Genomic DNA, 26,859 nt, shown 5'->3' with positions numbered 1-26,859 from the left:
TTTTTTTTTATAGCAAGTAGGTTTTTCTACATGTAATAAAACTATCTCCCAGTCTGATATTGTCCTGAGTTTATCTGGGATAGAGTTAATTTCTTGTCAGTAGCTGGGACAGTGCTGTGTTTTGGATTCAGTACGAGAATAATGTTGATAACATAGTGATGTTTTGGTTGTTGCTAAGTACTGTTTATCCTAAGCCAAGGACATTTTTTGTGTCTCATGCTCTGCCAGTGAGGAGGGGCACAAGAAAGCTGGGAGGCAGCACAGCTGAGGCCCAAAGTGGCCAAAAGGACATTCCATGCTGTTGGAATGTCATGCCCAGCATAAACTGGGGGAGTTACCTGTATGGGGGTGCTGGTTGGGGTTTGGAAACAGGGTCTGGCATCGGTGGTGAGCAATTGCATGTGCATCACTTGCCGTGTGGGTTTTAATTTTTTTCTTTTATCACCATTATTACTATTTTCTCTTACTATTATTACTTATTATTTTCCTTTTGTTTCAATTATTAAACTGTTCTTATCTCAACATAAAAGTTTTGCTTTTGATTCTCCTCCCCAATCCACTGGAGTGGGGGGATCAKCAAGAAGCTGCGTGGTGCTTAGTTGCCAGCTGGGCTTAAACCACAACAGGTATGTATAGAAATAGGGATAGGGAGAAAATCCACAGAAGATGTGTAAAAGATTGGGATTGTTTATATGGTAGCAAATGAAAGGGTTTATAATGAAATATATACAGAATTAGTGCTAGTTGAGCATCTGTTTATCATTTGTTTCAATAAGAGAGGCAGGAATAAGTCAGTAAAAATACATATTGAATATTTTGTGCAACTTTACACAAAGACACTTTACACTGAAGATGATAGCTTTACAGAGAAATCCAGAAAAAATTATATGTGTTCGTATCATAAGAAATTATTAAATAAATGTTTTTAATTCAAAGATAAACATCATGCTCCAAGCAAAAATTAGTCTCTTATTGTTAAGGCTTAGGAAAAAAAAAAACTTCGTTGATAGGTACATTATATTTTTTTTGTTTTGAAGGTTGTTTGAATTAGTTTAATTTTCTTAGTATATCATAGTGTCTGTTTTTATAGAGAAAATTCTCAACCAACACAGACCAGCAATTTGGTTGAGTTTKGTCATAGTCATTTTTCTATTAGAGCTGATCTGATTTTCTGCTGGTACTGTGTGTAACTCAATTCAAAGCTCAAATGTTTTTAAAAGTAGGGCACGTGCTCGAGCCAGGTAATTTACCTGAATTTTGTAGTATTATCCATGTTGCTTGGAGTCAGTGTGTGTGTCCAGRTTGAATGGCCAGTTCTCCAGGATGGACAACAAGACCAGTCTCAGACAATCAGTGAAACCTTAGGCCAAATACAGAGATGGAGTTCCCAGTACCAATAACGAGAGGAGGCTCATGTGTGGAGCAGCAAAGTCCTGGAGTGATCAGTTCTGCAAACCTCATCCTCTGTAAYTGCACAATGCACTTGAGGCTGCTCACCTGTGCTKTCCTTTTGGGAGCCTTTCTGGGATRTATTTGGCCATTTGTGTGATTGTCCCAGATTGCTTTCAGGGCCTCTGAAATCTTGCAGCATTGGGTGCCCCTGCTCGACTGGGGCTCTTTTACCCTTTGACTTCGAAAGCTGCTCACACTTCACTGTGCAGARCAATGAGATTTAAAACCATGAATATCTGTTTGCGTATACATATWTGATGGTTTCTTATCTCCTTGCTATTAATATCCAGCTATGAYATTATTGGTAWGGGTTAGAATTTAATTCTTTTTGCMTTAYAGTGAGTATTTTTTGGTGAGATAATACAATATGCAGACGTAATGAGTCAGGAATTGGCACACAGTCTTCTGAGTCAGGATATTAGGGGGCATTGTGTACCAGAGGTACTTTCTTTTGGCTTAACTGCAGAACTGACCATCTGTGGTCATAAAAGATCCTGGGAATATTTTTGTAATACCCTAGTTTAGTGACCAAATTTCTTTATGAGTAATGGCATTTGAGTGACCCTTTCCAAATTACTGCCATTACTTCTTTTGTAAAATATGCTTTGTCATGTTGTCATATTGTCATATTTATATATGTAATTTTATGCATTTTAATTTGTTATTAATCATATAAAAATTCCCAACAAAAAAATTGTTGCAGTTACAAATCTAGGGAACACTGAAATCCCTTGTGGATAWTGTGTTAAGTATGCCTGTGTGCATAGGCAGTTCAGACACTGCCTTGAGATTATTAAAGGTTATTGTATGCAAACAGCACGACTTCTGTCCCCTGTTATATCTTGGGTATAAAAGTCACTTACCACTCTGTTCTTCCCAATTGAAAAGACTGAAAGCATTCTAAAAAATGAGAATTTAAGTGATCCGCTGGGATATCACCAATGTTTTAAAGCATGCTGAATACACATTAAAATAAAGGGCCTGTTGTGCCCTCAGGAAAGAAATAACTACTCATTTCTGTTCAAATTCAAGACAAGTATTAAGGTGTTTGACTAGTTGACTGAAATGTAATTCTATGTGATTTCATTGTAGTTAAGAAACTTTTGTTAATTCCTATATTAATTTCCTTTGAAAACTCTGGAYATTTGCAATTCACATACAGCTGATTAATACTTCTTTTTATTCTATTTCATCTTAAAACAATATGAACATCTGATTAATTTTGTAACTCTACTATGATATGGGGATTATACATTGATGAAACTTAATAGAGTGTATCTTCCTTGAAATAAGACAGAGGAAAATGCTTAATAACCATCTCAAAARTATTTTTTGTAGGTTATCCTTAAAATGGTAAATAACAAGCTGGAACAGGATTTGATACAAATTTCCATTASTGGTGTTTTTTCATCCCTTCAGCAATGCCAGCCTTATCACCTCTGTAAATCAAAACCTTTTGAATTTATGTGACAGAAACTTGATGTGACATTGTGAGATATCACAGAGCTGTCCCATCTGCTAACTGTGTAGACTGCTCTTAAGAGGCAGGGTTTTTTTAAAGATGGGTGAATGTGGCAGAAGCTTAAAATGAAAAGGCTTTGCTCTCCTATTGCAGGCAACAAAAAAGAAGTAATTATTTCTTTGTAACTTGTGGCAGTGCCCAGTGCCTATAATCAGAATAGTATTTTGGTTAAAAAACCCCCAAAACTCCCAATCCCCCTCCCCAGCTATTTGAAGTATAATATGACTGCAGGGCTTTATGTGGTAGATGGAAAACCAGACAACTGATTTTGAGTCCCAGTAGCTTATTCTTCAGCCTGGGGAGAGCTGGATCTTTCCCAGAGGGAGTGAACAGGGGGCTGTAAGAGGAAAATCCTCACTTGTAGCTTGGTCAGCAGTGGAAGGGATGCAGCCAGGTTTGGTTGCATTCATACAGTGGTCTGGATGTGAAATGGAAAAGTCAGGGACGTTGTAGTGGGTACTGGCTGCCAGTGAGGAAAAGAGACAGGCCCCCTAAGAGCTGGATGGGACAGCAAGCTGGAAGAATGAGGACTTAAAAAAAAGACATTTTTAGGGTTATTCCCAACCACCACAGAAACCTATGGATAGGTATCTGGTGAAAAAACTGCTCTCACTGTTTTGGAAAAATACTGGGCAAATGGAGGAAAAAGGGAAAATGTGACACAGTAACAATACTATGTTGTTGATAACAGTGTCTCATTATCCTGTAGGTCTGAAATTTGAGGAAATGCAAGAAAAGTTTGGGGAGGAATTCTTCAATATCTGCTTTGACGAGAATGAAAGAGTTCTTCGAGCTGTMGGTGGGACCCTTCAAGACTTCTTCAATGGCTTTGATGCTTTGCTGGAGCATATTAGGACTTCATTTGGAAGACAGGCCACCCTGGAATCTCCTTCTTTCCTATGCAAAGAACTCCCTGAAGGCAATCTCATGCTTCATTATTTTCACCCACATCAGATTGTGGGATTTGCAATGACAGGAATGATAAAAGCAGCAGCAAAGAAGATTTACTGCTTGGATGTAGAAGTAGAGCAGGTCACGAATGATAAGTTGTGTTCAGAGGGGACAAACCCAGGTAACTGCAGTTGTTTGACTTTCCTTATCAAAGAACATGAAAATGCAAATACCACTAAAGCACTTCCACCGGGAACTTCCCAGTCCCCTTTAGACCTGAGGATTAGCATCAGCACCTTCTGCAGAGCTTTCCCCTTTCACCTGATGTTTGATCCAAACATGCTGATTCTCCAGCTTGGAGAAGGTCTTAGGAAGCAGCTCAGATGTGATACTCATAAAACCCTGAAATTCCAAGACTGCTTTGACATAGTCTCTCCTAAAATCAGTGCCACATTTGAACGAGTTCTTCTGAGATTGTCTACACCCTTTGTCATTCGGACCAAACTTGAGGATTCTGACTCTGAAAATAAAGATAAGGTAAGAATGTGAATTTGGAAGGGGATTTGCTTATATGTGTGTTTGTGGGAGAGGAGTTTTGCTGGGAGAAAAACAGCTCAAGTCCTGTGTACTCTGGAAAGCTCACACCTTGCAAACAGGGGCTAAGTGATATTCCCCAACCAAGTGAATGATTTTCCTAGATTATTTGTAAGCTTTGCCTGTGAAGTTGTGGCAAATCTTGACATTTCCATTCAGAAAATTCTGCACTGTGGGGCTGAACGGTACAGTTTCAATAATAGGGTGAGGAATTTTACACAATGCCCATATCTAATCCTTATTTTTACTCCAGCTAGATGATGATAATAGTTTTTAAGCCATTTACTAGGGACAAGCTGTAAGTATTTTTTTCTGAAAGATTCTCACTGCAGGCTTCACATTGTCACGTTATTATATCTAATTTTTCTGTTTTGTAATGCTGCTTTCCTGTGTGATTCTTCCTACCTCTCACCCTGCACTCAAGGAAGCCAGAGCTTTAAGTGGTACCAAGTATCATTTAATGCCAGTTTTATTGTGTTCCAGTCATTGAAATAGGCACTTGTACTCCTACATGGCCTCTTTCCTCAATGTTTTGGGAGAGAGCTGACTTAACTAGTGAGCCCTGTGTTGAGTTCAGTGCATTCCAGATGAGTAAGCTGAGAACATGTCTTTAGCGTGGACTTCTGCAGTGGTTGAATGGAGTTTGCCYCAATGTTGGTCCTTGCATTATCGGAAAGCTTTTTGGGGTGAAGTTGGGTTCCAGGTTTTATGCACCGAAGTACTTGTACTTAATGCTAACATTAAAACTTGCTTAGGTCTTGAAAGCTTGTGTCTGGGTGCCTTGGAAACACTGCTGTCCTAGTGGAACTGGATGATCTTTAAGGYCCTTTCCAGCCCAAACCATTCTATGGTTCTGTGTGATGATTCAAARTTCTTACAGCAGCAATGTTTCCAGCTCCTCTTTGTCACTGTAATTTGGCAACAATAAATGTATTTCTGGTGCATTTTCCTCTTGAAACAACATGCTCCCACAAGAGAACCAAACTAGACCTTTTCATTTTGTATTAGTTGACGTAATTCAAACTTCTTAAAATCTAAAGGGAGTTTATTTTTCAGAATCTGTCCTCAGTGTCATCCTAGCCTTGAATTACACAAGGGAAACATGGTGTGAAAGGTTTGAGGATGTTGGTTCTGAGCTACCTTGTGACACACTTGTTTCTCCTTTGAAAGAGTCTGGTTTCATGATCCTTCCTCAAGCAGAAYGTGCCTATCCCTCTCAGGAACCTTCCTTCTTCCTGGACAGAGCCACAGCCCTTTGACCATCTTCTCCTCTTCATGAATCTGCTGTAAATCACTCTGAAGAGGAAGAAAGTTAGGTGGGGGAGGGAGTCTTTCAAAGCCTGTTTCCCTTTTTAACTAAGTTAAATGCACGAAATATTGTCTTACTTGGACAGGTTTCATGTGCTTGTGAGTAGCTCTTAGGACAAGTGGCAGGAGTGGGGCTTGCTGGRGGTAGGATTCTAAATTAGTCAGTGCTAACACCATAGAAGCAGTTAGAAAGGATTGGCAGTAAAGGAAATAATTTTCCTGCCAGCAGTTAGGAGAAAAATTATGTCTTGAAGAGTAAAGTGTAAATGAGAGTCAAAAGGGTGCTGGTAAGGTGCAGGGGAGCTGTTGTGCTGCAGGCACAGTAATTAATTTCAGAAAATCAGTTTTCCTGAAGAGGTATTTCCTTCTGTCTCACCCATTTGACAAGAACTTTCAAAAATGTTTTGCTCATGAATAGTTAAAAAAAAGCCCATTATGTGATGCATTTTGCTAGATATTGCCTTATTAAAAAAAAAAAAAAAAGTGTCACAGATTCATAGCCTGTGGTTGACTTGCTTACATAGATTTTGAGAGGAGGGACATAGCAATACAGTTTAGGTCATGCTCAAGTCCTTTATGGATAAAAAAAGTAGGCTGAACCTTGGGAACTGCATGCTGAATTATTTTCCCATAGCTCATGTCACTCATTTAGTTCATTTTGGAATTCTTTTCAATTCGCCAGCACTTGTTTGGAAGTTGAATATTAAGCAGGTAGATCAGAGGCAGTGAGCATGACCCTGCTTAGAAGGTGATAGTAACTGGTTTAGACATTTTCCCGTTTCTCTGCCACACACCTCTATTCAGTTCATATTGGAATTGCATCCCACTTAGAGCTATTTGTCTTTTTTTWAAAAAAAATAGCCAGTCTGACTCTGCAATAACCAACACTTTTCAGGCTTGGTTACCTCAAATGGCAGTTGTTGGCATGTGACCCAGACAACTCTGCTGCAGTGTTAAAGCTTGTGTTCAGATGTCTTCCTTCATAAAAAAAAAATCCCAAACATTCAAAGGCTTTGGAATGAGCAAAGGACCTTCCAATCTCTCTTCAAAAGACTTATTTTCATTTCAATACATATATTCTTTTTTCGGACTTGTAGTGAGAAAGACAAAATAAGAAAATGGTTTTAATTTAGTCATGACACCAGCTCTGTGCTCATATAAAAGTGAGTCACAAATCATGATCTTTCCCTAAATAAACACCTACAAACAAAATTAAAAAAAAAAAMAAMCAAAAAGACTCCTGTCCTGACTTTCAGGGTGTTTAGTTCTTGTCCAGTTTATTCAAAGGCTCATTTGTGTGTTTCAAATTACTGGTATTTGGATCACTGGAATGAGTAACACCACCTTACATTTCTGATGTRAGGCCTGTGAGGTATGGGTGATAGGAAGCAGTTGCTGCAGAGCTGAAAATATACACCTCTGCAGAAGCACAGCCTCATGCATTAATATCTCAGCAAGGTTTTGTGTGTTTGGTRTGTCACCAGCTGTTACTTGGAGCTCCAAGCATTTACAGGATCCCATTGTTGCAGGGACCAAAAAAACCCAAACTTCCCACCCGAAGAATGTGGACATCTAACTTTAAATGTGATTTCAAACACTGTCTGTTTCCAGTTTTCCCATGCAGCTAAATGCTTGTTAGTTTTTTTTTTTTTTTCTTGTAGTCTGGTACACCCAGATGCTGAAGGGAACATTAGAGTCCTGTTGCTCTACTCCTTAGAAAATCATTCTGGTTTTCTTCACATTTCACTCTTCATTTTTATTTAGGTTTTTTTTTTTTTTTTTTTTTTTTTGTTTTTGGTTTTTTTTTTCATTTTTATGCTTATTAACCAGAGGGCTTCACAAGCATTTGGTCAGATTTTCTAAACTGTGCATATTACCCCTGAATAACAATAACAAGGTCACAATGTTTGCTGTTTAATGTCTCTAGGAAAACTTATTCTATATGTTTCTTTGGGAACAATTATTTATTGCAACACTCAAAAATACATTCATTGTGACAATTAACCATTTGRGGTTGACAGCTTATAGCTTTAATACAACTGTACTTCACAGAAGTTCAGGGAGTGTTAGTGGAGTCACATGTGGAATAAGAAATTAAGTTAAGAGGGCTGAGCCTGAGCCTGTGGGATGGGGTGTTCTGAAATCCATGTCAAGCACTGAGGTGGAGCTGCTGGCACGTGAAGGAGCTGGTAACCCAGTGGTGAGCTGTGCCTGTAGTGCAGCTTGKTGTCCCCCCAGCATTTCTTGTCCAGATAGGGGCTGGAAGCTGCCCGTAGGTGCATCCTGAGCCGTCATTTTCTGATGGCGTTAATGCACGGGGGCCATCTGTGCCACAATATAAATACTTGTTTCCTTGACAGTGCAGCGAGGTGGCTGGAGCTGCTGCAATTTTTAGCTGAATGGGAACACAAGGAGTGACTCTCCTGCTTTTCCTCTTCTGGCTCACGTTCTCCTCACGTGCCACTCATGAGCCATCAGTGCCGGGCAGATACAGAGGACATGGGGTTGTCCCAGCAGGGACCCACTGTCCTGAGGCCTCGGTCCAGAGCCAKTCCCTTTGGTGCATGGATTGGCACRATGAGCCCTGCCAGCACTTTCGGTGCCCACCAGCTTGTGGGCCCACCTTTCTGAAACTGTGATGTGGCATGCAGTTGGCAAGAAAGTTGAAAGTGAATCATGAGAGAAATTACATTCCCTGCCATGTACTGTGCAGCTGCATTTTCCTTSTATTGCTGCTCTTCTGCTCAGACTAACAGCCCTTTTCCACCCTTGAAATAAATCAGTTTTTATAAGGATACTCACTGRCCTTTGACTTAGGCTCTGRGCGCTTTAGAACTGGCACCTAAAACTGCATTACTGGAGGTGTCCAAGCTTTTTTTTTTCTGATGTATTTGTTCTGAATACGCCATTTTATTAAACTCATAACTTCCCAATTAACAGTGCAAGAAAATGTGTTGTGGCAAAACAGTTACTTTCAATTATATATGCAAGTTACATTTTTTATTCAGTAATTTTAGATATAAAGTACTTTTTATTAAGAAAAAAGTTTTCATTACAAATTATRATACAGCATTTAAAATAAGAACCACTGGGTTTGACAAAAATGAGCCTCTGAAATTTTTATATTGCAAGAAATTCCAAATGCCACATATAATTCAGATTTTCAAGAAACACCAACTCTGTAATGATAAAATGTCCAGCAGAATGGTAGTGAAGGCTTTTTGTAGCTCCACTGATGCTGCAGGCTGTCTGTGCCARCACCCTGCCTGTTGTCAGTGGGGAGCAGAGGTTTGTGGCAGATGAGCTAGACTGCAGCAGGAGGAATTTGTCCCAGTGCACTGATTTAGAGAGATGCAAAATAAATAAGAACCAACCAGAACCAAGATTAAAAACCCCCAACTCTATATCTGGAACGTTAGATTAAAAAAACTCTGAGKAATAAACAACAGTTCATTTCAAAATTTAGGCTGATTCCATGGAAGCCAGTGGGAATTTTCCATGTTCATTTACATTTTTTTTGTTAAACTAAGTAGTTGTTCATCTAGTCCTTCTTCTGTGGCATGAGGAAGTGCCATCTCCAAGTCAAATACTTCCTTTTGGTCAGTCAGCCGAGCATTTGCCACGGGTGATGGGGCAGCCCTGGATGTATGGACTGACTGGGGAGTGAGATGCTGGAGAGCAGTGCTGGGGAAAGGGACCTGGGGGTCCTGGCTGATGACAAGTTGAACATGAGCCAGCAGTGCCCTGGCAGCCAGGAGGGCCAAGCGTGTCCCGGGGGGCATCAGGCACAGCATTGGCAGCCGGACAAGGGAGGGGATTGTCCCGCTCTACTCTGACCTGGGGCAGCCTCACCTCGAGTGCTGGGGGCAGTTTTGGGTGCCACAATACAAGAAAGATATAAAGCAATTGGAGAATGTCCAAAGGAGGGCAACAAAGATGGTGAAGAACCTTGAGGGGAAGCTGAATGAGAAATGGCTGAGGTCACTTGGAGTGTTCAGCCTGGAGGAGACTGAAGGGAGATCTCTCTGCAGTCCACAGCTTCCTTGTGAGGGGAAGAAGAGGGGCAGCAACTGATGGTGCCTCACCACTTCTCTGTGGTGAGCAGTGACGGGACCCGAGGGAATGGTCTGAAGTTGTGTCAGAGGAGGTTCAGGTTGGATATCAGGAAAAGGTTCTTCACCAGAGGGTGGCTGGGCACTGGAACAACTTCCCAGGAAGTGGTCACAGCATCAACCRTGACAGAGTTCGGGAAGCATTCGGACAACATTCTCAAGCRCATGGTGTGATTGTTGGGGTGTCCTGTGCAGGGCCAGGAGATGGACTTTGATGATCCTTCTTTTCCATAAAACACCCTCCCACCCTCCTTGCTTTTAGCTCTCACGGGATGAAAGCACATCCTGTTGCAGGGGTATCCAGGATGTGGCATGGGATAGACCCCTTAGGACCAATCCTCCATAATTTTCTCTATCACCATTAGAACAAGGGGAAGTTCACACTGTCGGCTTCTATGGCATCCTGTGGGCATAAGGTGTTCTGTTTATTCGAAACTGTGGAGATGAGACCTCTCTGGCCGCTTTCAGCCATGTCTGTGTGGATATTGTGTGCAGAGTGGAGCAGCTGGCAAAGCGGCCTGCTTGCCCCTTGCTTCAGCGAAGCACTTTCCCAGTGTGTTTTCCCAAGTGCTTTTATCGATCATTGGAAACTTTAAAAAAGTAATGCTCTTTAAGTCCCAGGAATTACACTTTWTATATTGAGAGTCAATTCTTTATCTGCTTCTTCTCTATTTTTATTCTGGACCAGCTGAATGAAACAAGCAGTCCTGACACTAGCAAATTAATTTAAAACCTACTGCACACAATCTTGTGTTTTGCTTTTGCTCTGTAAMTGTTTTTCCTCCTCTCCTAATAAAATTAAAATGACATGGCCTGAAAGTCATTCCGGCATAAGGGGCATCTGTCACTCATGATCTAGGAATTCTAATTTTTCCTAGAGCTGATTTATTCACTGTCAGACAGCTTTTGACACTAAGCTCCCACTGCTTTGCAGGCTCATGGAGCTCTTGGAATCAAATTTGTGTCTTCTGTTTCTACTAATGCTAATATCCCACCCATTTGCTTGTCAACATTGTATGGACTTTGATGGYTTTCCAGATGAATTGGATTGGCTGGCTTTACTGCTTCTGAGGATTGTGATAGGTTATGGGAAACAATGGATGACATGACTTCCTTATCTCACAGCTGTGCATTGGAGAACTTTAATAACATTCTGAAACTGGCCCAGAATTGTTATTTTTTTTCTCCTTTAAGACAGGCCAATGAAAATGTCATTTTTAAAGTGTTTTYAGTGATAGGACTGAAAAAGTGTAGCAGTCTAAAGGTGAAATACTTCCTTCTCATTTACATTAGCAGAAAAACAAAGAAGCTGTTTGGAAATTGTTTTGTTAAGTGAAGTGGCTATTAAAACAATCTGACTCCATGGTAAACTCTTCCTCTTTTGTATTTGTATCATTTTTTGATAAGGAAGCTGGCTGGACATGAAAATATTTCTCTGTTTGCTGAAAAACTTTTGAATGGCTTTCTAAATAACACTATGTCATTACTGGAACAAAATACATTTCATTAATTTTTATATTATGAGAATACTTASACACAACTCAGTTTGATTTTCAGGAATGCGTTTTTTTCTTACCTCTGTTCCACTGGCTAAAAGTAAGTATTGGTTTTTCACAGTGCTTTTTCATGCTTTTCCTCATATGCTCATCTGAGTTCTAAAGTGACTGTGTTTTTCATGGCATCTAAGCTGAATGGGTGTGATATCAATAAGAAGCGCTTTTCCTTGGGATCGTTGGATTAAAGTAGAGACATTTTCMTTTTTGCCTTCCTCCTTCCTGTCCTGGCATTTGTAACTTGGCCATGCATGAAGCCAGCCTAAGGTTTATTGATGTGTGTTTTTGCAGAGGCTGAATGGACTTAGAAAGAAGGGGGAAAGCTGGAGTGTCTCCCTGTAGACTGAGAGGGCTTTGTGCAGGAGCTCTCTCAGGTGTGTGGGTGGGAAGTCAGAGCCTGGGAGAGCACCTGGGTTTGCCTCTGAGAATAAGCATWGGGTTTATTGCTCTGAGGGGCTGGCACTGTCTTGTCAGCTTTCAGTTGTTGGCAATTGCCAAATATTACTCCTGGAATATGCTCTGTGCCTGACAGCAARCCTGAGTTACCCTTGGGCACCTGCAGAACTGTCCTGCATGGCCAAAGAGCCTACACGAAAGAGGAATCTTATCACTTTTTTCCTGCACCTTAAATTTTGTCTTCGAACCTCAAATTAGGACCAAGGGATTCCCTTCTTGTATAGTGTTGAATGTAGCTTAGCAGTTTTGGACCAGTTTTTGACTACTTGGCTGGTTTCCTCCAATCATATCTCATAAATATCTAGCCTTTTGAATTAAATTGTAGTTGACAGCCTGGATTGGCTCTAAGTATGTTAATTTATTCATGCTCACCAGGCATGCATCTTGTCCTGGATTCTTTATGCTTTATTTCCATGGAAGCGAAACTGAAGTTTTGAGACTGTCTATGAAATAAAAACTTTGCTGATACTTTACTTGGGCCATGGACCCAGACCGAATAGGCAGTTAACAGCAAATTACTTTTCCTGAGATGTGTACCTGCATTTGAGCTGTTTATATTCTGAGAATGTAGCTGAATCAGACATTGTGCCTTTTGTAGGTCATAAGACTCTAATCAAAGGGAATACTACTATGAGATAACGCTTAGCTGACCTTGCATTAAGAATAATTAGCAGTATTATGAAAGAGAGAGAKAACAGTGATTTGCAGAAGCCAGGACTCTAAAGCCAGGTGCTGATTTGCTAATGCCTAGCCAGATGCAGTGTTTCTGACACCTCTGAGCAGTGTTGGATGTAAGTTTGACTCGTCAGCATTTGGCTGCCTTTTACTCTTGCCAAGGATGTGTGATACCCACCCTGCTCTTTTCTCCAGGGTCTTCCAAGAGACTGACAGTGTCAATAACAGGAGATCACCTGTGCTCAGGCAGGTGGCCCATGCCAGCAGTGCTGATCCGTGTTTCAGTGTGTGCTCTGCAATGATGGAGCGGCTGGGGAGGTCAGAGTGCTCTCTCAGGATGAGCTGTTCCTTTGCAATTCTTTACAGTGTTGAGGATGGAGACACAATTCAAGTGTACAGCCCAGCCAGGCAGACCAGTGGCTGGAGAACTGTGGAGTTGCTGCTCTGGGAATAKTCCTTTGTAATATGAGGGGTTTTAGGGCATGCTCAAGAAGTTATCTCAGTTACCAATATGTTAGATATAGAAGATACATAAACCACAGAGGTACTGCTTCAAGGGAGCACAGGGATGAGCCCAGGCTCTTCTGCCTGTGCTCAGAAAACRTAACGAAAGGAAAATAATTTAGAGATTTGTAATGTGCTGTCCTAAGGATTCCCCAAATTTTGTAGTTTGTTTCATTATTCATTTTTTTGAATATGCATTTTATAACCATGTATATTAACATTCTCTCCAGACTATCAACATTCTCTAAGATACATTTCCTTTAAAAAAGCATATAGCACCCCCCTTAATTCTTCATTATTAAAGAAAGTGAAATTACTTAAACAAAAAAAATAATATTTATATTATTTTTTTTCCTGTCACTAACCTTTGGCTTTTATAAGTGATGACTTAGACTGAGTTTCTGAGAAAAGAATTAAATGCTCTTTTGCCATAGAAACGGGACAGGCATGTAAGATATTCCTAACACATAATTTTCCTCTTAAAAAAGAATAATTTTTTTTATTCTTTGCAGATTGCAAACAAATAATAAACAATTGGTATTTCAACACCTCAGAAAGATGTAAAAATTTTAAAATGTGGTCCTAGATGAAGACATATGGAAATACTGTTTTGAATGTTTTGATCAATGAAGTTTCTGTCTGTCTTGTGAGTTTTATATATATTAGGTTTTACTCCTTTGTATATTTTCTTTCTTTCTTTCTAAGAACAGAAATCGATCTTCTTGTTCACACTGAACAGCAGTTTTTTTCTGTAATGATTCTCATTCTGCTGTGGGCTCATGGGAAGAGCAGGATTTATACAACTATTACAGCAATAAAAACATATATTTCATTTTCATTTTCACATTAACTTTTTTCTCTGACAGTTTAGGGATTTGATCCTTTTTTCCCTTTTCCAGAAGGGGCTGTTATGAACTTACTGTCTGATCTTCATATGAAAAGATCTTAGCTATTATTTTCTGTATCTTTGTGACAGCGTCTTCCTAGGAATATTCCAGTGGAGTGGCTTTAGTGGATTGCTGTCATTGCTGGAGTTGGTAGAATCTGATCATGTCATGTCTCAGTACTTCAGTCTAGTACTTCCCTCCTCAAAGTTTGAACTGGTAGCTTTATCTGTTCTGATGAAAATGCAGGTCTAGAGGATCCTCCTTGAAAAGTACAGACAGTATATTGAATTGTTTAAAAAAAAAAAAAAAGGCTTACATTGACAGAATGCAAAGATAACTTTCTCTGAAAATTCATAAAATAAAAGCTTAGATTGTAAAAATATTTGGCCAGTGCTGTGTTTGAAAGAATTTTGAGAATGACTCCAAATTTGGAAACAGTCTATTAATAAATCAGTTTCTTAAGCAGATATTTTAATGGGCAAAGATATCCAAACTGAGATAGCTTCAAAGTCCTCAGTCGTGGCTGTTGAAGGGCAGATGTGCCTACCCCAAAACAGAAGTGAAGCCATGCCCAGTGACTTTAGGAAGGAAGTACAAAGTGGGCAGACTTCTTTGTCGTGTGTGATGGGGGTAGGCTATCACAACAGCTCACAGTGGTGCTGCTGTTTGGGCTCTGCTTGAGCAGGGAGGTTCAGCAATGCTGAGCCCTGGGCTGCAGAATGAGCACGAGGCATGGATCAGGGGGCGCAGTTATGTTCCCTCCTTCCACCGATGCTGAGGGTCTTTGCAGCTTAAATTCACCTCTTGATCCTACTCCCCAGAAGAAGTGTTGTATCATTTCACTTGTCAAGTAGCTTCTCTTTAACAGGACAGCCTTGCTTAGAAAGGGGTGATACTAAAACTGATCTCACATGGGCTGATTTCTTGTATTAATATAACACTTCCATGGGGAATGCTCACTGAATGCTAAATTAATTATATTTTACTTGCTGAAAAAGAATTGTTGCATTTTTTTTAGTAAAACTATGGATATTTTTTCCGCTTGGTTACCCAACAGAGGGGATTAACAGAGCCTGGGGATTGATTTGGCTGTGCTTGCTGCAGCTCTGAATTCTTTGCCATGCAGACTTTTGGATGACTCCCCTGTGAAGGCCCATTCTGCCTCCATGGACATTGCACCTGGTAGAGGTCAGGAAARAGAAATCAGGGGCTCCCTGTATTCCCAGAGTTCTGTTACTGCCGGTAGAGGAGAGCTAGCAAGAAAAGAACAGATGAGGCTGCGTTAATTCCAGCTCCACTGAGACCCAAGGGGAAAAATACCAGTGCTTGGCAGGTATTGAAGGAGATACTTCATATTGAAAGAACTTTGATTTTTCAGCTTCACTGAACTGTATTTAGTTTTTCATGTTAAAGGAAAAATTGTTATARAAATATTGTCTACAGCATCAATGTGCTGTGCAGGCAAGCAGTGTTTAATTTTCATGTGAAAGAAGCATGGAACATATAATTGAAAGGGCATCAGATTTTCTCAGTCATCTCAGAGGACTACTGATTCAGTCTATTTCCTCTTTGCTCAGGAAGGCTTCAAATTCAGTTATTGGATAACTTCTGTTCTGTGTCTTGAACATTCAGTTTCTGGCATTTGTTCCTGGGAATAGGAGCATAAAATAACAGTGAATATTTTCTGTCAGCCAAAAATGCAGAAACATCTGAGAGGTTTCCTAGTTATGTTCAGCAGCATCAGAGGGTCTTGAAAGGCTTTTGGAACCATTTTGGGTGATGGGGAGCTCCACAGAGAATTCCAGGGACATGGGAATAACACTAACAAATACATAAACAGTATTTAAAAATAACTGACTTACTGCTCTGATTCCGTTTTTTTCCCATGGTGTCATATAATTATATAGGGGCTCAATGAATGTGTTGAACACACCAGGGTGTCATACTGGACCAGCAGGATTTGAAGAACCATCCTAGCAACCTGCTGTTTGCACTGTCCAGAAATTACAAATTTTTTTAGTAGAATGCTACCAATTCACTCTGTGAGTGTTGGTGTAGTCAGGTGTGCAGGAGTATAAAAACAAAGAATATAAAAATGACAGCATAAAACCAAAGAGAAGTACCAATGGATGTGGTCAGGATCTCCTGACCCCTAACTGATAACTTAAATCAAGTTACAATTCTAAACTAAATGTATTATGCTGCTGCTGTGGGACCAAAACCTGGTACCTGTGCTCAGGATAAGATGTTACATCTTGATTTGCCCTACTAATTATTATCAGCCCAGTTTCAACTGGGTTACTTTGGGAGAAGGTATTTGTTTTCAGTCTGGAGAGGAAAATAAAGTCTCATTTGGCATTGAGGGATCTGAGGCTGTTCAGCCTGGAGAAGAGAAGACTCCACAAAAGATTTTATAACATCTTCCAGTGCCTGAAGGGGGGCTACAAAAGGGCTGGAGAGGGATGTTTTACAGGGCATGTAGGAACAGGACAAGGGGGAATGGCTTTAAAATGAGAAAGAATAAGTTTAGAATAGATGTTAATTGCTTTGAGGTACTGGAATAGGTTTCCCAGAGAAACTGTTGATGCTCCATCCGTGGAGGTGTCCAAGGCCAGGTTGGATGTGGCTCTGAGCAACCTGGTCTAGTGGAAGGTGTCCCTGCCCATGAAAGGGTAGGTGGATTTCGATAATCTTTAGGTCCCTTCCAACCTAAACCTTTCAATGATGATGATGAAGYGCAGAAAATATACTTGATGGCTTCTCCTACAAATGCCTTGTGAATGAAACTCTTTTGGTTACAGAAGCGGTCCATATGGCATGTTCTGGGAATTAGACTTTTGTTTCTAAATAGGAGTTGTTAATGTCGTCAACACGGTATTGCTGTGGTTTTTTAGCTGGAAAGAGATGCAATCATAAATAATCCTCTTCTTTTCTTTTTTAGAAAAAAACGCTTTGTCTAAAAAAAGAATTTACCATTCAACAAATTATGACTTAAAATGTTGTATAAGCTTCATATTTTTGAATGTGTTAATTTGATAGCCACTTTCTATAGCCACTAGAAGTAGAAATTGTACCATTAATTATGGTAAGTATCCAAAAAAATCACCAATTAATAATCAGAAGTGACTAATATGTTGTTTTGCACCTATGCCAAAGTACAGCTCTACAAAATTATGAGGTGAAAGCACTGATTGATCACCCACCCAAATGTTTATTTCTAGATCTGTTTTCAKCTACAAATGTCTTTTGTAGGCTAAAGCCGAGGCTCCTTTCACTAACAGATCTTGCAGTGAGTTGTCAAATGCTGCTCTGAGTGGTGACTGGGTAAGGATGTAAATTCTATGTGAAGCCAAGGAGAATTGGACCAAGAAATAGACAAGAAAATAGGGGAGATCCAAGATACTGTCTTAAGATGTTTTAATTGAAATATTTGTTATAATGAATCTTAATATACATTAATGCAGGTTTTATTTTACAAATTCATAATGTACAAGGAATTAGTCTGCAGTCTGCCAAGGGAATCAGCACCGAGTGAAGTGTTTGAGATGATGAAAAGTTTTATCTAGTAGCTATTTTGTGGCACAGATAAAAATGTTCTCTACAAAATATTCTCTCAGCAAAGCTCTTAGTATTGAATCTTCACTCCAAGAAGCTGCCTCTATGGGAGTTCTCTTGCTGGACGTGTTAAAAAAAAAAAAACTCTGAAGGACGTGTTAGCCCATTCTTCTGGCACATTGAACTTGCCATTGGCCAGCAACATAGTGGGCACACAAATAACTATAAAATACAGTGTGCTTTTTTTGCTGGAACATGTGGATGAGCTCCATCCACCTCTGTGCTGAGGTAATGTGGCCAGAGAATGAGAAGCCAAGTCGTGGCTGGTAGTGTGACATKGCCTGAGCCATGCTGGTGTCAGGTTGGCTGAGCATTCTGCAGCTGTCCCCAGGAGCAGGTCAACAGCCTAAGCAGTGTCACCAGGAAAGCAGCCTCATGAGGCTCCCTGGGCATGGAAGTTTTCTACAGATTTCAGTCCAGATTTCTCTGAGAACATGAGCGGCAGGTTAAGAGCTAATGATCTTACAGAAGTGTGTCTGCCTCCAGACTGATTACATTGAGGAAGSGATGTTGTAGATCTGGGTAAGCTCTTGTTTCTCAGCTGGAAGTTCCATTTTTCAGTTCCTTCCATATCCCAGCTGAGTGGGGACCACTGCTGCATGCCTGAGTCTTGTTGCTTTTTGAAATGGTTACAGATATCCTTTTGTTCTAATCTTGTTGCAGCTGAGCATGGTTGAGTCAGACCAGTCATTCTGTGTTAGCAGACAGCTAACACCACTTCCTCTCAAGACAAAGAGCTGTGATGAAGAATAAATGTGTTTTAAAATAATGTTGCAAATTAACTATGTCAATAAGTAATTAAATGAGCTGATTACATGCAAAGCAAACAGCACATTTGTCTTCTTCTCTGACCTTTTCTCTCACACTTTGCATGCTCACCTCTCTAAACCAGGATCCTTCACTTGTTGTGAAGACTGGATGTTTTGAAAAAGTATTCTTGGACTTGTACRTATCCATTTGACTACTTTCTAATCCCTTTGTCTGTTATTCCCTTCATCTCATTAGTGTTCCGTGAGCAGTTTGGAGCAGGGGCATCCTCCTCTTCCCCTCTCTGTGGGCAAGGCTTACATGTGCAAYATGCTTCTCCTTGAACAAAGCACAGCTCTTCAGGGTCTCCAGGTTCTTGCCTGGTGAGAAGCCTCCACTCTTTAGCTATGATAGCCCAGGTATTTGGAAATAATTGTACCAGTCAGTCATCTAAAATGCAAATTTTTACCCCCTTGAATAGTCTTCACAGAAGCTGATACTAGGGAGTCTTCTTTAAGCAGATGCGAGAATATTCTCCTGTTGAGGGTCCTTTCCTGAAAGGAGACTTTTTTGTAACACTTTTCCCAGCCATGCAATATTTAAATTAATGACAGAAATAACTAGTTGCCAGATCAGAGATGGCCTTAAGCTTCCCTCTGGTAATTGCTTTATCCGGTGGATTATGCAGCCAGTGTTAGTGGTTGCTGTTCAAGCAGAGCTTTCACGTGTGACTGGGGAAGCAGAAGGATTACATGCGAAGGAAAAACAGATTCCATTTTYTAACAAGCTGAAGAGTTATTAGCATTTTTATAGTATCTGCATGTGTTTCTGTTTTGTGTCTGCTGCAGTGAAGATTGTACAGATGATCGGTGTTTGATAATGTGTTGTGGCATCAGGAAAAAGGAGATGGTTTTTGATCCCTGCATAGGTTAAGCATGAGGCTTACTTCTTTGAAAGAAGTGAYGTGTGAATCACAAAAAAAAAGCCTTGGGTATTTAACCTTAAAAGATCTTTTCCTGTGTAATTCTTCAAGTATTTGTATTTGTATGTAGTAGTGTACCTAAGGGCTGCCTGGTGCTTTTCCACTTGAGTTAGAGAAAATTATMAAAAATAAGGCATTCTGCTGAACAGGATTGGTATCCCACAGCAGATAAGAAAGGCCATGACTAAACTCATCTTCCCCTTAGCAGAATTAAGACTGAGAAAGACTTAATTTAATTTGTAGGCTTTTTCCCTTTGAAGGAATGTATAAGTAAAGGGTGTTTGTCAATCTTCTACTGCAGATCTGTGAGAAGAACCTAATAATATAACTCTGCTCTTGTTCAAAAAAGTGATCTAGATTTAAAATAACCTCTCCCAGAGGAGTGGGAGTGGAAGGTTTGTTTCAAACTGGGATGTGAAACATCCTGAAAAGTGTACCTGAGTGTCCTAGTTACTGGGACCCATTTACTGTTAATAAGTTGTTAYAGATAATTTTTGCAAAACATTGGGATTTGGACAAAGCTAAAAAGCTGTAGGAAACAAATGAATTCTTATATAGGCAAAGAACAAGCTGAAATAGCCAGAGAGAGTTTTGTATTTGGCACGGCACTCRAACAAGAGCTTGGTGCACAAATGATTAAAAGTGCTGATCTTCATCGGAAGAAATGTCCTGTCTCCAGTAAATTCAACAGGATTTGTGGAAATTACTATAAAAGAGGCAGATGGGATGTTAGCTAGGGTGAAAACAGACAAAAATTTATTCCTTCAAGTACCCTTTTGTTGGAATTACAGACCATCATGCTGTACAACTAAAATCGAATTGTAATTCAGAAAGTCTGATTTTCTGWATTTTTGCATTTTGTTTAAGAGAAAAGGAGCAGTTCTATGGCAGCCTTTTTTATCTGCTTTGCAAAGGAGTCTGAAAAGAGGGGGTGAAGGAATATCTTTTTACTTATGCGATGTAATGCAGCYGATAATCCACCAATGTACTTACCTTTGAGAGTATCAGTTTGCTTGATTTCTTTTTTTATTTCTCATTGAAGTGTTTTCATTTTCTATGTAAAGATTTCAGCTAAGTAAATAGGAACAYGTGAGTAAAGTCATCAGCACGTATTTTGGCTATACCACTGCTGATATTTAAAAATTCAAAATTTTCTTACTTCTGAATTTGTCAATAATATTATATTTTAAAATGATATCTTAAGTGATTTAAAATATGGCATGTAGCCATGTTTGCTTTCAGAAAAGCATAATGTATGTAATCCTTGTTTAAACCATGCTCTTTAGCTGATTATAACCTGCACATTGTAACACAGTGCACCTTCCATAGACACACTTACGGAAAAACAGTAGTGAGGCCATATATATAATTATTTATATATGCTTGTTTCAGGAGAAAGGCTGAGAAATGAAAAGTAAACATAGATTGTAGGAGTTTATGGGGTGTAGTGTACCTGTGTCYTGTCAGGCATTTGCAAAATTTTTCTTTTGAAGAGTTTTTGCCTACCAGTGTCAAATGAAGCAGTTCCTTTCTCTGAATCCATCTTGCCAAATAAACCTTATTTATTTCCTTTTCATATAGGATATGAAAAGCAATTTCATGTGCACTGCGTTAAAAGCCTTCTTTAGATGAAATATTACCTCTCAGTAATTTAGATTTTTGTTTGGGACAGTAGGCCTTGGAGGAAGCAGGTGTGATGGGTAGATTTGCCCTTGAATTGCCCTTGTTTCTTATTGGGCATCACTGGTTTGTGATGCTGTTGTTAACTGGCTGGCAAATTCCCCTAATGCTTTTAATACACAGCTTTTAATAAGAGTTTTAATTTTTTTTTTCTCTGTTGTTTTTGAAAATACAGATCTCTTGAATCATATATAATCCATTTAGTGTGTGATTTTCTTGTAAAAGTAAGTGTTCAAAGTCTGTACAGAATTCTGAGTAAATCCGTAGGAGACTATRTATTATGCACTGCACAGTACTAAGTGGAGTGGTGCTATTCCAACTCTATCTTCATATCTGAAACAAGATATAAACAAATATTGTTTGTATGAAAATAATGTCCTGAATCCTTTTTATACATCTGGCAATCCTGCCATCTTCTGCACAAGGATTGGAGGGAAAAAAGCCCTATCCTGTTGGGCCCATTCATGAAGCTCAGCACCCAGGCTGCTTGATCTGTAAGGCAAGCAGGTGTGATGAGTTGTTTAATGTAAAATATTTTCCTTTTCCTTTCCTTTTACAGTCCMTAGAGGCTGGTCTGCCTCAAACTACCTCACTGTGCAATGTAACGTAGAAGCTTTCGCTGTCTCTTTAACTAARAAAAGTCATCAGTGCTGTAAGTGGGAAGGGAAAAAAGAACAGTGAAAAATTATTTTAAAAGGTCTAAATTTTTCTCATATAACTTGATGACTAGAGTGTAGTTATAACATTTGACATTTTCTGTGTTTTTTTCAGTTATGATGTGACTGTGTAAATATTATTTGTTTATTAATGGGCTCTTTCACAGGGGAGATAAGCTATGGCAATAAACACGATGCTAGGATTGGAGAAAGTGGATGTGTTTGGCCATTTCAAATATCCAATAAGAACAAAATGTTTTCTTTGTTTTGCTATGAAACTGTTGGCTAAATACAACATGGCAAGATAAGCCATGCTATGTGTTGACACAAGGCCAAACCAGCAGTCCCAATATCATTTTCATAGTCCAAACCATTTATAGTTTGTTCTCAGATCYGGTAAACAAAGGCCTTGAGCTGAATCCATCTGCTGGGGCAGCAGAAAGCCCTTCCAATTAAAAGCCCTTAAGAATATCTAAGAAACTGTTAYCCTATTAAACCCAGTATGATTTCTTTTTTTAAAAATACATAAGATTTAATGGCAAATGGGTATCAGGAGAAAAGCTGTTGTAAGGCAATGCTAGAATGCTCGGAAGCACCAGGGTAAAGCAATAACACAGAGGAAAGTTTGAATTTCAGCTTGCACTGAGGATGCAAAGGGACTGGGCTAATTCTAGCTCCTTGCAGGATTTATGGAAAGGGACCTTCTGGGATATGTCCCCATGTACTCCTGCTCAGGCAGGTCTGCGTTGTTCTCACAGTGATACTGAGTCTTAGAAGCACACACAAAAATTCTGCTTATAGCTGTTAACAGGGTAAGTATGAAGTGCTGGAAGCAAAATCTGTCCTTTAATTCTTGGTTCATTTTGACTTGCTTTAATGAAATAAAGARTATTTATGAATGATAATTAATGACTGCATGAAGCACGATCCATTTCAGACAGAGTAAGAAAGGAAGAAATGGAATTTAAGATAAAAGTTTGACATTCATATCTGACTGAGAAAAAAACCCTTAAAACTTAGTATGGACTTTATACTGTTTGAGGCAGGATCATCTTTTTTTCTCTGTTATAGAGCACAACAAAGTACCAGTCTAATTAATTAGTTTCCTAGCCACACTAAAATGTTGAAAAATAAATTTCGCACATAAAAACACATCTCTGCCAGAATCAAGGAATGCATAATTCATGGACTTTGTTCTTCAGAATTTACGTCAACATTCCAAAATTTATAAATAATAGGCACACAAGCTGTTTCTTGGCTGCTGGGTGAGGAAGCAGTGATCCTGGGTGCTGAGTGTGGTGGCTCTCGCTGGGCAAGACCATGAGGGTGGTGCTGCTCTGCTGAAGATGCCTCTTCTGATTTCATTTTACCACACATGCACCTGCATTTGAATCTGTTTTTATGAGACTAGTTATTACTCCCTCATGCACTCATCTAATGGGCTATACAGCCTGGCAAACATTTTAAAAAGTCTGYTTTCCTCCTTATCCCTTCACATTTTTAGAATTCCACCTTGCTTTTAATAATATCAGTTGATGTAGTGTTTTCCCTCTCTTTTTTCTAAGAGGTAAAACACTCAGCAGCCTTTCTATGGAAATCTTTATTACCTAAATTTTATTTAGTGTTTTGTAATGTCACTCTATTTCTCTATTTCAAACCCAAACCAGCTTTTTAAAAAGTTCATAACTAATAATACTTACTTTTCAAATTGAGAGTTTTGGTTTAGAGTCACTCTATAGCAAATTAGCAACTGATGGGACACATTAGAGACATTAGCTGTGTTTCAGATCAGCTCTGTTTAGTAAACTAGGCAATGGTCCCATTTGTAATTAACAAGGACATAATTTAGAAAGAATAAATTAATTGCTCACAGCTATTAGGTTAGCAAGTAACCTATCTAAAAGATTGTAGCAATGTTCAGCTMATTTCTTCATTGTTTTAGCTATATTCAACTATTTTAATGCCTCTGTGTAGTCTTCCTATCAGTCCAATCCATAATTTACTCATTTTTCAATRTTCTAGGTATTCTCATTTTCCATTTAATCCTCAGTAACAATTCTTTTTGTTTTTCTGCTTCTTCTGACTTTACTAAACAAAAATTTTATTATGTTGACTGTTTTTCATTATAATCCTAGTAACTGCTTATTTTTAGGACCCTAAAGGCTCAAATTTCCTGTGATTGCAGCTAAATTTTTCATAAAATGAGCAAGTGCCATTTTAAATTGCTCAGATTTTATTTTTTCACCAGTTCTGCTTGTAAGAATGTCCCGATATGTTACTACCCTGATGGCTGGAGTCATTCTCTTCCTGTTTAAATGCATTTGTTGTTATCATGTGTGTGCTTATTGTTGTGCAAGGTGTTGAAGGTACTCCTAAGGCACAGTAATGGAAGTCCTGATGGCTTCTTACAAGATACACGATATAGATGACYGTGCCCTGGGCAGAGGAAGCTTTCATTAATGTAAAAGACTTTTAGGTGACATTAGAGATCAGTGGGAATCGTCATATTCTTTCTCCCCTTCAGTTCAATTGTGGCTTAGCTTACAACATTCTTCTGTCCCGACCCAGTGAAGCTGTTGAAAGCTCAGAGGTTTGAGGTGATGTGTATGGAAAGCTGATGCTCACTGCATGAGCATTTCTGGGTGCTTTCTTTAAGTGTCTGACTGGTTATGTTGTTTCTCTGGCTGCTACTGCTTTGTTTTTYGAAAGCCATATTCAATGCTTAGGGTTTTTTATTAAGAGGAATTAGCATAAATATTTTTCCCTGACATTTTAAATCTATGACATTCAGGGTGGCTCAGAACCAAAAATATTTGATTTGAGGTGCTGTAAATATGTGCCAAAAATCCCAGGTTGAATTTGTGTTACAATTATTGAAGAAATGTAAGGATCGGAGTAGACCCATTTTTGAAACCAGGTAACAATGAAAACAAATCTTAGTGAATAAAACTAACTCCATATTTGAAAAACAAGTCCCTSATTTTATACCAGAATTATTCTACTCATATCAGAGTATTTACTCTGATTTACGTAAAATGCACGTAATACTAAGATCAAACTTTTAAYGTAGGTCCTAATACTGTCTCAGGAAATATTGCTGACTGAAAGTCACATAACTTTTGTTTTGATGTTTCCAAGGAAACACAGCTTGCTTCCACTGCCATGTGTGGAAGACATGTATTTTTTCTCATTGTAAATTGTTCTCTGGATTGCTTTAAAATTCCCTTCTGTGATTGCTGCATATTTCTCTCTGCATCTGCAGTGCCTTTGCATTGCATTGAACCAGGCTGCTATTCTCATCTTGATATACTCAGGCACCACACATTCGGGCTGTCTTCCAGCCACAGTACATTGTAGTTGATTTTTACATTTCAGGTTTTTGTTACTGGTTTGTTGGTTTTTTTTCCCCACCACTCAAGCTCTTTTGCTCCTACACACTTCTGCAGAACAGTTCCTATGGTGACATGGTTAAATACCTCTCTGTGTGCCTTGCATTGCCCTCTGTCATCTTTGCCTTCACAAGAAGAGGTGGCATCATGACATCCCATCCCCATTGATTATAATAATAAAGCTAAATTAACTTTTTTGGTATATATTTTTTTCTACAGAGCATTTTCATTAACATTTTTTATTCACAGAGATTCGTTATTAAGYAGTGGTGTGCTTGAACTTTCAGTTCTTGTTCACTCTGTGACTTTGCCCATATTTCTTCATCTCTGTAGAATTACATTCATAAATTCTCTCTGCCTACAACACCTGACATCTCTAATGCAAAGGGCACCCTCCAGAAGATGGTCGTGCTCTTGACTTTTAAAGTGTTTCAAGGGTTGTATTACAGATTGAGTAAATGGCTTCATGTTTGTGAGTGGCACTCATGCATATTTATGTTACTTTGGAGACCACAGTACAAAGGTACAGCTATGGGATGTTAAGAATCAGCTTCATGAAAGTGTTTCCATAAGGGGACCTGGATTATTTGTAGGGTGTGCACTGTGCCACACTAACAGTTCACCTCCACACTCTTTGGGAAATGTGGAGTGGTTGGGACAGCTTTTGCTGAGTGTGATACCTTAGAATCATTGTGAAGGAAAGCATGTCCTGCAGCATGGGTTATAGGAGGTTATAGCTGCTTTCTTCATGGTGTACTTTTATTATGGAATTCCTGTACCCAACATGGCTCCAAACCTAGTATTTCTGTGGCTTTGTATGCATTTTATGAATATTCCTCCTGCAAGATAATAGCATGCTGGTTTTGTCTACCTATAGCTTGTTAAATACAAATATGCCATAGCCCTGCTACTTTGGTTTCTCACATGGAAAAGGTCACCTTTGCTGCATTTACCCCAATTTTACCCTGGATTTTACCCAATTCCCATTTTCTTTTCCCTTGTTATTTTTAAAGCAAAATATTCTGGCAAGATCTTTATTTATCTGTCTTTTGTTCATGATTTACATTGAAGATATACTGTGGTATTAATAACATTGCACATGTAAATCATTATTCCTGCTGAGTCCTGCRTTACAGCTTTGGAATAATTAACATGTAGTGCAGTTAACATTTCGGTGAAAGTGCCACCTTGACTTGCAATTGTGAGCAATTTTTCCAGGTTTGGTTTTTTTTTGGTTTTTTTTTTTTTTTTGGTTTTGTGTGTTGGTTGAACCTCAATACAATAGATGAAATGTGGAGAAGAATCTTAAAAGTAATGTTCAGATTATGCATTATAAAGATGAGTGTTTAAGTTGTGGTCCAGCTGGAAGAGGCTCTGCATTTATGGTGCTTTTGGATTCTTCTACTGCTATTGGATTTCACAGATCAGCTGGAATAAGGGTCTATCTCACTATATAATTGATACTTTTGCTATCAATTGAAGGCTGATTTGTTTTATTACTTCTATGATTCAGAAGTGAGAATTTAGTRCAAAGATGCACATTGTCTATCTGTAGCATGGGGAAAATCTTCTCTAGAAATGCCAGAGAGTTTTGAAAATTTTGAAGGAATGTCATTGATTCGGTATTTTCAGCAGGATCTTTGCTGTAAATGAAGTCTGTTAACCTAACTTCTTTGAAAATTGGAGTCATAAGCTTGAAAGTCACATAGGTCTTTATGGCATCTTCATTAATATTCTTCACAGTTCTTAATTTTCAGCTTCACACTGCTAGTAAGTCTTGTGTGTTTTTCCTTATAAAGGTTGTCCATAAATTGCTCAGGTCTGGAGTGCTTTTTT

At 39.0% G+C, this 26,859-nt stretch overlaps 1 protein-coding gene across 1 annotated transcript in view; it reads left to right on the top strand.

Annotated features, from left to right (window-relative positions):
- Positions 1 to 26,859, top strand: part of GUCY1A2 (guanylate cyclase 1 soluble subunit alpha 2) — a 149,986-nt gene that overhangs the window by 24,825 nt on the left and 98,302 nt on the right. The window contains exon 5 of the mRNA XM_057372510.1: positions 3,684 to 4,402. Within this exon, the coding sequence (XP_057228493.1) occupies positions 3,684 to 4,402 (719 nt within the window). The remainder of the gene's footprint in view (positions 1 to 3,683; positions 4,403 to 26,859) is intronic.

This window comes from Malurus melanocephalus, unplaced genomic scaffold (assembly GCF_030028575.1).
Source record: "Malurus melanocephalus ecotype Western Australia unplaced genomic scaffold, MMel_1.1 scaffold_172, whole genome shotgun sequence".
Classification (NCBI taxonomy): Eukaryota; Metazoa; Chordata; class Aves; order Passeriformes; family Maluridae; genus Malurus; species Malurus melanocephalus.
This window is presented reverse-complemented; position numbering and strand designations above follow the sequence as displayed.